At 40.6% G+C, this 13,629-nt stretch overlaps 1 protein-coding gene across 1 annotated transcript in view; it reads right to left on the reverse strand.

The window, feature by feature from the left end:
* Nucleotides 1-3,486: 3,486 nt before the first annotated feature.
* ZDHHC9 (zDHHC palmitoyltransferase 9) overlaps nucleotides 3,487-13,629 on the reverse strand; it is a 33,886-nt gene continuing 23,743 nt past the window's right edge. Inside the window, exon 9 of the mRNA XM_015238912.3 lies at nucleotides 3,487-4,694. Coding sequence (XP_015094398.1) covers nucleotides 4,578-4,694 — 117 coding nt within the window. The 3' untranslated portion in view covers nucleotides 3,487-4,577. The remainder of the gene's footprint in view (nucleotides 4,695-13,629) is intronic.

Raw genomic sequence — 13,629 nt, forward strand, 5'->3', positions numbered from 1 at the left:
TTAAAAAATTTAGCACTTTTCTATGTATGGGAGGAAGCAAACATTTGGGCTCACTAACTTCACTCCTTTGACAAGCACCTAGCTATCTAGGGCCAGTATCCTGTCCTTTCTTATTCTGAGTCCCCTCAGAGGGCACCACTGTGAGTGGTTGCAGAGCCCGGGCTGCAGGCTTGTCTTTACTGGGGGTGTTATTTTAAATTGAATGAGCATGTGTCACTTTTAAAATTTAAAAAACCTATTAAGGTGCAAGGGGAGGAGAGTTTGTTTATTTTCTAAGTTTTCTAATATTTAGAGATAGAAAGGGACTTTAGAGATAATTCAGTCCAATGGTTCTCAACACTATCAGTCCCAACCCTCCCTTGGTATATATGACATTTTGTAATGTACCCTTTGCCACCCTGGAATGAATTTCATAATTAATATAATCTGCTTATATGCATAGTTACCAAAATAGCAATATAATACACTAAGTACAGTGTAAAGGAGAAATATAAGGAAAGTAGTTTATAATAAGGTAATATGCATTTCAGTAAGCAAATATCTGTGCAAGACTATACTAAAAGATCCAACAGTCAGATGCTTCCACTAACATATGTGGATTCACTGTGAATGCAACTGCTACAAAGGAAGACTGATACAGGTACAGTGTATTGGCCACTTAAAAATCCATTAATGGCTTTGCTGGTGATGACATGATTTTCAAAAGTCACAACTCTTGGTAAAGTTCTGAACAAAATAAAGTACCATCTTCTCTCAATTTACATAATTGTTGCATTACTGGAAATTCAGTGTATATATTAAAACTGCAAAAACATGTTTTGTGTTTATTTGTATAATAACTAGGGCCAGCTAATTATACTAGGTTTTTCCACCTACATGTTCTATAGGGCATTTAATGGTTTACAGAAGCAGATTTCTAGTTCTCATTCCCTTTTCACATTTATCCAAAACAAGAACTCCACAATGACTGTCTTTTTTGTGTGTGTTGGGCTTGCATCCTTTAAAACTAATGATGTTACAGTTTTAGCCTTTGAAACTATTTCTAAAACCTATTGCCTAAGAACAGCAAGCAGTTCCTAGAATGTATTATCAAAACTGACACAAAGGCTTCTTCAATTATTGGAAACACTGGTTTTCTTTAGTAGTACCAAGGCACAAGAGCAAATTATCATTAAAAAAAAACATTTACTGTGATCCCTTGGTGATTTTCCTTAGCCCAGCCCTAGCCTCAGGGGTATAAAATGAACTGAGCTGGAAGAAATGGACTAACAGGACCAGTTCATGGGGAGAGGGAGGGGGGCTAGGTTGCTAGGTTACCACTTGAGCCAATCCAAGTGGTTCCAGAGGGGTACCAGACACAGTATAGGTCCCTCTCACTGCCCTGCTAGGCTGAGGGCCCTCTCAAAGGAAGGGGGTCAAAAGGTTGGGGAGGGGTCCAGTCACTCACACTACGCACAAGTAAATAAATGAGGCAGAAGCACAAAGAAACAGACATCCCTGTATTTCTAGAACCATTCAAGTCTCCAGGAATTGGCTGCTCTCCCCGAAAAGAAGGATCTTTTTATTATGAAACACCAGAGAGTGAAAAACCCACCACACATACACATCTGTAGGCTCACACAAAAGTGCAGAGATTTATATATTAAACTGCATTTAAGGTAGAAAATAGATTTAAAAACAAAATGCTTCTTTTTCCTCCAACAAGGTAAAGAAATTTGGTCAGTAGGAAAAGGGGCCTTAGGAGTAAAGGCAGGAAGGTCAGAGCGGGAAGAAGGGAATTTAGCTGCTATAGAATTAAAGTCACCACTGGCACTGGGGGAAAAAGCAAAGGGGGAGATGATTTTCCCCACTAGGGCAAGGGGAGTCCCAGGGCCAAAATGGAGATGGAAAAAAGGCCCCAAAGAGCTAAATTCCACCAACTTCCAGGGGTTTTGGATCCGTGCCAACCATCCTGGGTGCATAGGAAACTTAAGGAATGGGGAGGAAGGGGAGAGGTGGAAAGAATGTCAGCCATTGAAGAGTCCAGAAAGGACTAATTCCTCAACCTCCCCTCTGATCAGAACTCAGACTAGGAACAGTGCCGGCTGGTACACAGTATGAATGGGACAGCTCTTTAAGCCAAGGTCTTAAATGCAGAAGACATAAAGAAGAACGAGGGCAGGGAGCAGTAAAAGGAAGAAGCTTTAAAAAAAATCATTTCACACTAGTGATAAGGAGTTTCCATTCTGACCCTTCACCTCAGAAAAAGAAAGCTTCTCTAACTGACCCAAGGGTCAACAGAAGAGTGGTTGAGGTGAGTTGAAGGAGGAGAGAGAAGATGGGCTGAGGCAGGATGGGCTGAGAACTGACTCAAAAGGGGTTCAGCTGAGTGGCAGATTAACTGGCAAAATCTAATATCTTCCCAACTCTCCAGGTTCAGCCTTATTTTGAACTAATTAAAATCTAACTACAAGGACAAAACAGAGTGAGAAAAAGAATGGGAAAGCAGAGGCAGATAGGAAAGGAATCTGAGTCAGAGTCTCAGTCTCTCTCTCCCTCTCTTTCTAAGGATTGCTAAACTTGATTCCTGCTACAAGGAAAATAGGAAGACACAGAGAAAAATCCGGGAGTGGTGAAATTTCATTACTTCCAATTAACTGGGAAGAGTGAGACAGAAATTGGTAAGGAGTCTTGATTGTAGACCATTTAAAAAGAAATATACAGCATCACTTGTAAAAGAACACTAACAAAATATTTCCAAGGGGAGGCCCCAGTGAGCCTATTTTAATAACCAAGGCTCATTTGCAATTAACAGCATCCATCTGCATAAAAACAATATCCTAACAAAGAACTTGTTCTCTTAAATTAATATAAATCCCGACCCTCCCAATCTTGCTAACACTGTATATGGCCTTAAAAGCCCTTTCTTCATAGTCCAGAATAAGGTAAACCTCAACCCAGAATGTAGTACAGATCAATGAAGGGTTTGGAAGCTCTCTCTCCAACCCAAGGGTCCCCTGGAAAATGGAAGTATGGGGAGTAACAAGCCATCCCTTCTACCCCCACCCCACCACACACCCCCACAAAGATACTCACACCGCCCATTGTGGTTCTTGAAATGGAAGGGGGAAGGAGGAGGCAGGCAGTTTGCATTAGACACAGTTTAATCACCTTCAAATAGATTAAAAGTTCTGGTTTACACTGCCCCCCTCCCCATAAGTCATCCAGACAGGACCCTGGCTTAGAAAGAGAAAAACACAGGTGCTCTAGGAAATATAGCCACATATAATACATAAATCTTCTTCCCTGAAATAGAGCAGGTCCTGAGCAGAGCTGACTGGGGGCCACAGCCCACCCCCAGGGTGAATTGGCTCTGGGACTCTGCCGGTGGAAGTGCTGGAAGAGCGGGGCTCGGAGGGCGCCCCCGGTGTGGTTACCAGGCCCGAGGCGGGCCAAGGCCTTGGACTGGGTTCCCCGGGAGGGCAGCGGTGCTGGGCTCCCTCCTCACTCAGCTGAGGCCAAATGGAAGTACTAGTTATCCTTTTTTTTTTCTTTTTTTTTCTTTTTTGAGGGGACACGAGGGAGAGGAGAGGAGAGCCTCTCTGTGCCTTGGTTTCCCCATTTGTGCATACAGGGCCTCCACAGGCCTCACACAGGGAGTCTGAGGGGGTAGTGTTGAAGTGAGCACTGAGGCTTCCTCTGAGGAAAAGGAATCGCCAAAGTGCAGACTTTTATTACTGCCGTCCCTGCTCCTCATGGGAGCAGAAGTCAAAAGGACAAGAAATTAAAAGGGGCTAATGAGAGAGGAGGAGAGATGAGACAGAGAGTGTGAGGGGCCACGCCACTGGCACCTCATAACTTCTTATTGAGAATGGCACAGGTATGGAAAAGTTCCTGGGTAGTCTACGAGAAATGTAAATTGTTATCTATAATGCAACTACTTACATGTATTTCATTGGAAAGAGTGGGGCCCTGGGGTGTTAGAGAGTGGATGGGGGACAAAGGAGAAGCTACACGAATAAATACAACAAGTGGAAGCTACCTGCCCCATTCCTGAAAGGATTTGTTGGCAATGTTGGCACTTTGTAGCCAGGAGAATCCTTCAACCCCACTCTCCAACTTCCTCCATTCCGAAGGCCTCAAGAATCCAGTTAGAATTCCCTGGCCAAAGTTCTCTGTGACTGCCTCTGGACTCACGACATGCAGCAGCTTGAGAGGATTTGAGCCAGTCTCAAGAACCTTTAAGCCCAGAACTGGACCAGTGACTCCAAGCAGGAGAGCTGGGATCTGGAGGGAAGAGAAGGGAGTCCAAGGAGACTCCATTGTGGCTGAGGCCATGGAAAACCAGAGCCAGGGCCCAAGGGACTCATTTGTCCAGTTACCAGAGGTGACTGACATCTTCTGCGATTGCTTGGAGTCAGTCCAGAAATTAAAAAAAGCTTGCAACAAGAAAATGCCAGTTTGCAACTGGGTGAATAAAGACCAAAGAAAAACAGTAATAGGGACAGCTTACTTGCTCTCTGTCTCAGGTTTATCTTCTCCCCTTAAATCTCTCACAGCCCTAATCAAACACAACAAAAGTCTCTTCCATAGATAGGCTACTTCTCAGCTTCAGTCCCCTCCTGCGGGGGCTCCGGGGGCTCTGGAGGGGGCATCTCTTCGGGAGTGCTGGTGTCCTCCGGCATCTCACTTGAGCTCAGATGGTCTGTTGGGACCTGAGAAGGAAAAGATACCAAATTCAATACAAGGCTCTCCCTCAAAAGCCAAATGGAGAAAATCCATAGGCACTGAACTCTTTGTCTGAATCCATCAACCACACTGATGCTACAGATAACACAGCCACTGACACCAAATTCAGAACGAAGACTCAACTACTGTCTTCTCAGCAAAATGCAATTGAAGTTTATTTGAGTTCTATTCTTAACTGTATATCCTGGACAGATTTTCCATTCTTATTCATGATAATAATAAAAGGGACTACACATAATTACACAGACCACATTTCCTCCTTCACATCAGAATGTTATAGCATACTTGTCTAACAAGGCCTGACACAGTGGTTCTCAATTTTCTTTCTGCCCTAACATATCACTAGACTCACTAGAATCACTAGAAACAGTGATTCTAACCAAAGAGGCTAGGGTGGCAAAATCTTGAGATGGTATATCTGGTTTGAAAATGCCTCCTGAGTGATTCTAAAATACTACCCTTCCCCACATTCAACTGAGCATCATTAACCTATATTGTTATGATTTAAGATCAGAGCCATCAGAAAAATAATATTCAAAGTGGTAATAATGATATATAAACATGAGTTTGCTATACTTCAAAAAAGAACATTCAAAACTTAAGAAAGACAAAGTAATGAACAATTATCTACCTTACAAATAACAGTCACTTAAAAGTAGGATTCGGGAAGAGGCAAGATGGCGGAGTAGAAGGACGTTTGTAAGTCACCCTCTCCCACAAATACACCAAGACCCACATCTACAGACCCACTCAGCCAACCAGAGCACCTGCGGAACTCCGACAGATCATCGCCCTCTTCAAAAGATAAAGACGCCAAAAATCTGGTAGGAGAAAACGAAAAAAAAAGAACAAAAGGCAAAGCAGCGCAGGACGGGTTCCGCGGGGAGGGAGCGGCAAAGGAGGACTGGCGCTTGCTCGCTGGGTCTCCCCTCTCCAATTGAGAGGCCAGCGGGACGGAGGGGGAGCCCACGAGGCTCGGATCTGTACAGAGCAGCCCTTGTCTGACACAACTAAGTTAAACGGGCACAGAGCGTCCCCCCGACACCCAGCCTGAGACGCGGGCCGGCAGCGGCGGGCAGGGCCAGGCTGCACAAGCCGGGCGGAGGACGGGGGCGGCTGCACGGAGGCAGCTCCGGGGGACAGCAAGGGGCTGGGTGCCGGGGCTGTGGGTGTACAGGACACAACAACCTGGGCCCTCCATAAAACAGCAAGGTTGATGTGCTCTCGGGGCAAGGGTGCATACCCCCATCTCTGAAAACCCGCGGAAACTTTTCAGGGGAAGCGAGGCGGGACAGCCTCCGTATTCTCTGGCGCTTAGCACCCAGGCGGGGGCAGGGGCGAAACCTGCATCCGCACCGAAGGGCTCAGCAGCCTCAAGGGCCAGACTGAGACGGGCCTACAGCCCGGGGCAGGTGGGATCCTTCCATCCTGGTCCCTCAGAGAACTTGTTCCACAAAGACAAACAAGGAGCTGGGTCTTGGCTCAGAGCAGGGACGGGGCTACCCCTCGGTCTTCCCCGAGCCCACCCGCGGAGCGCCCACCAGGGCGGAGCGCGCAGCCGCACAGAGCAGCGGAGCTACCGGCGGCGCAGGCAGAGGGAGAGCGGCCCCCCCACGCCTGTCGGGCAGGAACACAGCCCCTGACCCAGGTGCTGGGAGGGGGCACGACCCGCCCTCCTGCCTGGCCAGTCTGCAACACCTGACTGCGGCATCCGGAGGGGCAGTGACCCGCCCGCCCGCAGCAAAGGAGAGCTGCATCTGACCCTCTGTTAGGAGGAGGCGAGATCTGCTTGCCGACAGGTGCTGGGAGCAGCACAGAAGACGGCGGCAACGGAGGGCCTCTGAAAACAAGCTGAGCTTCCAAAACAGGACGAAGACAGAAGGACTTCACATTAAAAGCACACAGACTCCAGGAGAACACCGACAACCCCTTTTTTTTTGTTTTGTTTTATTGTTTTTGTTTTTTTTTGTTTTTTTAAAATCTGTTTTTACCTGTTCTATTTTCAATTACTCTCTTAATTTTTACTTCTTAATTCATTTCTATTTCTCTTGGGTTTTGATGTCCTGTTATTGATGAGACACAGGCTTCAAACACATATATTCATCTCCCCACCCCTTTTTTTTTCTTTTTTTTTAAAGGTTTTAAAAGGACGTCTCCACCCGATTAATACTCTGCTTCAACCTGCTCTTCTATTATTCATTATACACTGTTTTCAAACCCTTTTTCTCCCTTCTTTTAAAAATCTTTCTCTCTCTTATTTTTTTCTCTTTCTTTTTCTTTCTTTCTTTTTTTTCCCTAAGTTCTATTCCTAAATAGGCATTAGGTAGATAAAATCCTTAAGATCCAAAATAGACAACTGATACTCCATAAACCACAGTGCCAGAGAGGTATGAGCAAGATGAAGAAGCAGAGAAACTTTCCCAATTAAAAGAACAAGAGGAATCCCCTGAAAGAAAGATCAATGAAATAGACATCGATAGCCTACTAGATCAAGATTTCAAAAAAGGAGTGATCAAATTGCTGAAGGAATTAAAAGAGATAGTGCTTAGAGAAATAAAATATGTCAAAAATGAAATTGAAGCTATAAAGAAGAGTCAAGCAGAATGGGTAAACTCATTGACAGAGATGAGGAATGATCTAATAGCTGTGCAAAGCCGACTAGTTAATGCAGAGGAACGAATTAGTGATCTAGAAGACAGGGCAACAGAAAGCACCCATTCAGAAGAACTACAAGATAAGCAAATAAAAAATAATGATAATAGCATAAGGGACCTATGGGATAATATAAAGCATCCCAATCTTCGCATAATAGGGGTCCCAGAAGGGGATGAAGGATCAAAGGGGATTGAAAGGTTTTTGAAGAAATCATGACTGAAAACTTCCCAAACTTAAAGAAGGAATCAGATATCCAAGTACAGGAAGCTCAGAGGGTCCCAAACAGGAAGACTCCAAATAGACCCACACCAAGACATATCATAATCAAGATGGCCAGAGTCAAGGATAAAGAAATGATTCTAAAGGCAGCAAGAGAAAAGCAAAGAGTGAATTACAAGGGAACCCCCATAAGGCTCTCAGCTGATTTCTCTACACAAACACTACAGGCCAGAAGGGAGTGGCAAGATATATTCAAAGCCCTGAATGAAAAAAAGATGCAGCCTAGGATACTTTATCCAGCAAGGCTATCCTTTAGGATAGAAGGAGAAATAAAGAGTTTCACAGACAAAAAAAAGCTGCAGGAGTTTAGCAACACTAAACCCATGCTAAAAGAAATATTGAAAGGGCTATTCTAAATAGAAAAGCAGCAGGATGCTACAGAAATGAGAAACTCACAACTGGAAAGGTGATAACTCATGAATTACAAATAAAGAAAACACGAAATTATAAAAGAAGACATACAAATCACTGAGAGTGGGAGAGGGAGGCAGGGAAATATAGAATTTTTTTTCTTTCTTTTTAAAATTTTTTAAACAGTAGGATGGGTTTGAGATCATGTTATTATCAGTTTAATAAAATCAGTTATAGTAATAGGTTAATAGATTTACAAAAAAGGGTAACCACAAGTCAAAAATTTACAAGGGAGTCACAAAAATTAAATAAAATCCATGATAATACAAAGGAAAATTACCAAACCACAAAAGGAAGAAGAAAGGAACAAAGAGGATATACCAATTCAACTGCAAAGATAAGTTCAAAATGGCAATAAACACACATCTATCATTAATTACTGTAAATGTTAATGGACTAAATGCTCCAGTCAAAAGACATAGAGTGGCAGACTGGATAATAAAGCAAGAACCTTCAATATGCTGCCTACAAGAGACCCACTTTAGGGAGAAGGACACATATAGATTGAGAGTGGAAGGATGGAAAAGGATATTCCATGCAAATGGAAAAGCCAAAAAAGCAGGTGTTGCAGTACTGATTTCAGACAAAATAGACTTTAAAACAAAGGCCGTAAAGAAAGATAAAGAGGGACATTTTATAATGATTAAAGGAGTGATACAAGATGAAGATATTACACTCGTTAATATATATGCACCCAATATAGGAGCACCTAAGTACATACAAGAATTACTAACAGAGATAAAGGGGGATATTGATGGGAATACAATCATAGTTGGAGATTTTAACACTGCATTAACATCACTAGACAGATCTTCCAGACAGAAAATAAACAAGGCAACAGAGAAATTAAATACTACAATAGAAAAACTAGATTTGGTGGATATTTTCAGAGCATTACACCCCCAAAAAATAGGATATACATTCTTTTCAAGTGCACATGGAACATTTTCCAGGATCGATCATGTACTTGGGCACAAAAGAAACCTCAACAATTTTAAGAAGATAGAAATTATCTCAAGCATCTTTACTGACCACAATGCCATGAAACTGGAAATCAACAACAGAGAAACAAAGGAGAAAAAAAGAAAAGCATGGAGATTAAACAATATTTTATTGAAAAAACAATGGATCAATGAGGAAATCAAAGCTGAAATTAAAAAATACCTTGAGACAAATGATAATGAAAGCACAACCACTCAAAACCTATGGGACACAGCAAAGGCAGTGCTAAGAGGGAAGTTTATAGCGATACAGGCCTTCCTCAAAAAAGAAGAACAATCTCAAATAAACAAGTTAACCCACCACCTGAATGAATTAGAAAAAGAAGAAGAAAAAGCCCCAAAAAGCAGCAGAAGGAAGGAAATAATAAAGATCAGAGAGGAATTAAATACAATAGAGATTAACAAAACCATAGAAAAAATCAACCAAACCAAAAGCTGGTTTTTTGAAAAAGTAAATAAAATCGACAAACCTCTGGCCAAACTCACAAAGAAGAAAAAAGAGAGAGCACAAATTAGCAAAATAAGAAAGGAAAATGGAGAAATTACAACAAACAAAATAGAAATACAGAATATCATACAAGAATATTATGAAAAACTATATGGAACCAAACTGGATAACCTAGAGGAGATGGACAAGTTTCTGGAAACATACTGTCCACCAAAACTGAATCAAGAAGAAACTGAACACTTGAACAATCCGATCACTAGAAAGGAAATAGAAATAGCAATTAAAAACCTCCCTACAAATAAAAGTCCAGGACCGGATGGCTTCACTGGGGAATTCTACCAAACATACAAAGAAGAACTCATACCAGTCCTTCTCAAACTCTTCCAGAAGATTGAAAAGGAGGGAATACTCCCAAACTCATTCTATGAAGCCACCATCACCCTGATACCAAAACCAGGCAAAGACACTACAAAAAAAGAGAATTATAGGCCAATATCACTGATGAACATAGACGCCAAAATCCTCACCAAAATTTTAGCAAATAGAATCCAACAACACATAAAAAAGATTATACATCATGACCAAGTTGGGTTCATCCCAGGGACACAAGGCTGGTTCAACATACGCAAATCAATCAATGTAATACATCACATCAACAAGAGAAAGGACAAAAACCACATGATCATCTCAATTGATGCAGAAAAGGCATTTGATAAAATTCAACACCCATTTATGATAAAAACTCTCGCCAAAGTGGGTATAGAGGGAACATATCTCAACATAATAAAAGCTATATATGACAAACCTACAGCCAGCATAGTTCTCAACGGTGAAAAACTCAAAAGCTTCCCACTAAAATCTGGAACAAGACAAGGATGCCCACTATCACCACTCCTATTCAACATAGTCCTGGAAGTCCTAGCCACAGCAATCAGGCAAGAGAAAGAAATAAAAGGGATCCAAATTGGAAAAGAAGAGGTAAAAGTGTCATTATATGCTGATGACATGTTACTATATATAGAAAACCCTAAAAGGTCCACACAAAAGCTACTAGAGCTGATTGAAGAATTCAGCAAGGTAGCAGGTTACAAAATTAATGTTCAAAAATCAGTTGCATTTCTTTACACTAACGATAAATCAACAGAAAAAGAAAGTAAAGAAACAATCTCCTTTAAAATAGCACCCAAAGTAATAAAATATCTGGGAATAAATCTAACCAAGGAGGTGAACGAATTATACACAGAAAACTATAAACCATTGATGAAGGAAATTAAAGAAGACTTTTAAAAATGGAAAGATATTCCATGCTCTTGGATTGGAAGAATCAATATTGTTAAAATGGTCACACTGCCCAAGGCAATCTACAGATTTAATGCAATCCCTATCCAATTACCCAGGACATATTTCACAGAACTAGAATAAATCATAATAAAATTTATATGGAACCATCAAAGACCTAGAATTGCTAAAGCATTACTGAAGAGAAAGAAAGAGGCTGGAGGAATAACTCTCCCAAACTTCAGACAATACTATAGAGCTACAGTCATCAAGACAGCATGGTATTGGTACCAAAACAGACATATAGACCAATGGAACAGAATAGAGAGCCCAGAAATGAACCCACAGACTTTTGGTCAACTCATCTTCGACAAAGGAGGCAAGAATATACAATGGAATAAAGACAGTCTCTTCAGCAAATGGTGTTGGGAAAACTGGACAGCAGCATGTAAAACAATGAAGCTAGAACACACCCTTACACCATATACAAAAATCAACTCAAAATGGATTAAAGACTTAAACGTAAGACAAGATACAATAAACCTCCTAGAGGAAAACATAGGCAAAACATTATCTGACATACATTTCAAAAATTTTCTCCTAGAAGAAATAAAAGCAAGAATAAACAAATGGGACCTAATGAAACTTACAAGCTTCTGCAGAGCAAAGGAAACCAGAAATAAAACAAGAAGAAAACCTACGGAATGGGAGAAAATTTTTGCAAGTGAAACCGACAAAGGCCTGATCTCCAAAATATATAAGCAGCTCATACGACTCAATAAGAAAAAAATAAACAACCCAATCCAAAAATGGGCAGAAGACCTAAACAAGCAATTCTCCAAGGAAGACATACAAATGATCAAAAAGCACATGAAAAAATGTTCAATATCACTAATTATCAGAGAAATGCAAATCAAAACTACAATGAGGTATCACCTCACACCAGTCAGAATGGCCGTCATTCAAAAATCCACAAATGACAAATGCTGGAGAGGCTGTGGAGAAAGGGGAACCCTCCTACACTGCTGGTGGGAATGCAGTTTGGTGCAGCCACTGTGGAAAACAATGTGGAGATTCCTCAAAAGACTAGGAATAGACTTACCAGATGACCCAGGAATCCCACTCCTGGGCTTGTACCCAGAAGGAAATGTACTTCAGGATGACACCTGCACCCCAATGTTCATAGCAGCACTATTTACAATAGCCAAAACATGGAAACAGCCTAAATATCCATCAACAGGTGACTGGATAAAGAAGTGGTGGTATATTCATACAATGGAATACTACTCAGCCATAAAAACCGACAACATAATGCCATTTGCAGCAACATGGATGCTCCTGGAGAATGTCATTCTAAGTGAAGTAAGCCAGAAAGAGAAAGAAAAATACCATATGAGATCACTCATATGTGGAATCTAAAAAACAAAAACAAACAAACAAACAAAAACAAAGCATAAATACAGGACAGAAATAGACTCATGGACAGAGAATACAGTCTTGTGGTTACCAGGTGGGTAGAGGGTGGGAAGGGATAGACTGGGATTTCAAAATTGTAGAATAGATAAACAAGATTACACTGTATAGCACAGGGAAATATACACAAAATGTTATGATAAATCACAGAGAAAAAAAAGTGACAATGAGTGTGTATATGTCCATGAATGACTGAAAAATTGTGCTGAACACTGGAATTTGACACAACATTGTAAAATGATTATAAATCAATAAAAAATGTTAAAAAAAATAAAAAATAAAAGTATTTTTCTCAAAAAAAAGAAAAAGTAGGATTCGATTTTAAAAGAAAGCTCCAGTCTATTAAAAATCTATTGGAACTAATAAGTAAGTTCAGCAAAGTTCAGGATACAAAATCAATGCACAAATAAACTGTATTTCTATATATTCCCAATGAACAATTTGAAATAATCTCACTTATAATAACATCAAAAAATAAAATACTTCTGAATAAATGTAACAAAAGAAGTGTTAAACGTATACTCTGAAAACTATAAAACATTGTTGAAAGAAATTAAAGAGGACCTAAATAAATGAAAAGACAGCCCATGTTAATGGCTTGGAAGACTTAATCATGTTAGGATGATCATATTCTCCAAACTGATCTATGGATTCAATGCATTCCCCATCGAACTTCCAGCTGGCTTCTTTGCAGAAATTGACAAGCTGATCCTAAGATTCATATGGAAATTCAAGGGACTACAGCCAAAGCAACTGAATAAAGAATAAATCTGGAGGCCTCACACTTCCTAATTTCAAAACTTACTACAATGCTACAGTATCCCAGACAGTGTGATACTGGCATAAGAATAGACGTATTGATCAATGGAATAGGACTGAGTCCAGAAACAAACTCTCACATTTACAGTCAATTGATTTTTGACAAGGGTGCCAAGACAATTCAACAGAGTAAGAACAATCTTCAACAAATGGTGCTGAGACAACTGGATATCTACATGCAAAAGAATTTGAATCCCCTACCTCATACTATATATAAAAACTAACTCAAAATGGATCAAAGACCTAAACATAAGAGCTAAAACTATAAAACTCTTAGAAGAAAACAGAGGCATAAATCTTCACAATCTTGAATTAGGTAGTTTCTTAAATCTGGCAACAAAAGCACAAGCAACAACAACTAACAAAAAGATAAATTAGACTACATCAAAACTGAAACATTTTGTTCTTCAAAGGACACCTTCAAGAAAGTGAAAAGACAATATACAGAATGGAAGAGAATATTTGCAAACCATTTCTCTGAGAAGGGACCTATACAGAATAAAGAACCCTTACAACTCAACAATAAAAGACCCCAAA

This window comes from Vicugna pacos, chromosome X (assembly GCF_048564905.1).
Source record: "Vicugna pacos chromosome X, VicPac4, whole genome shotgun sequence".
Lineage (NCBI taxonomy): Eukaryota > Metazoa > Chordata > Mammalia > Artiodactyla > Camelidae > Vicugna > Vicugna pacos.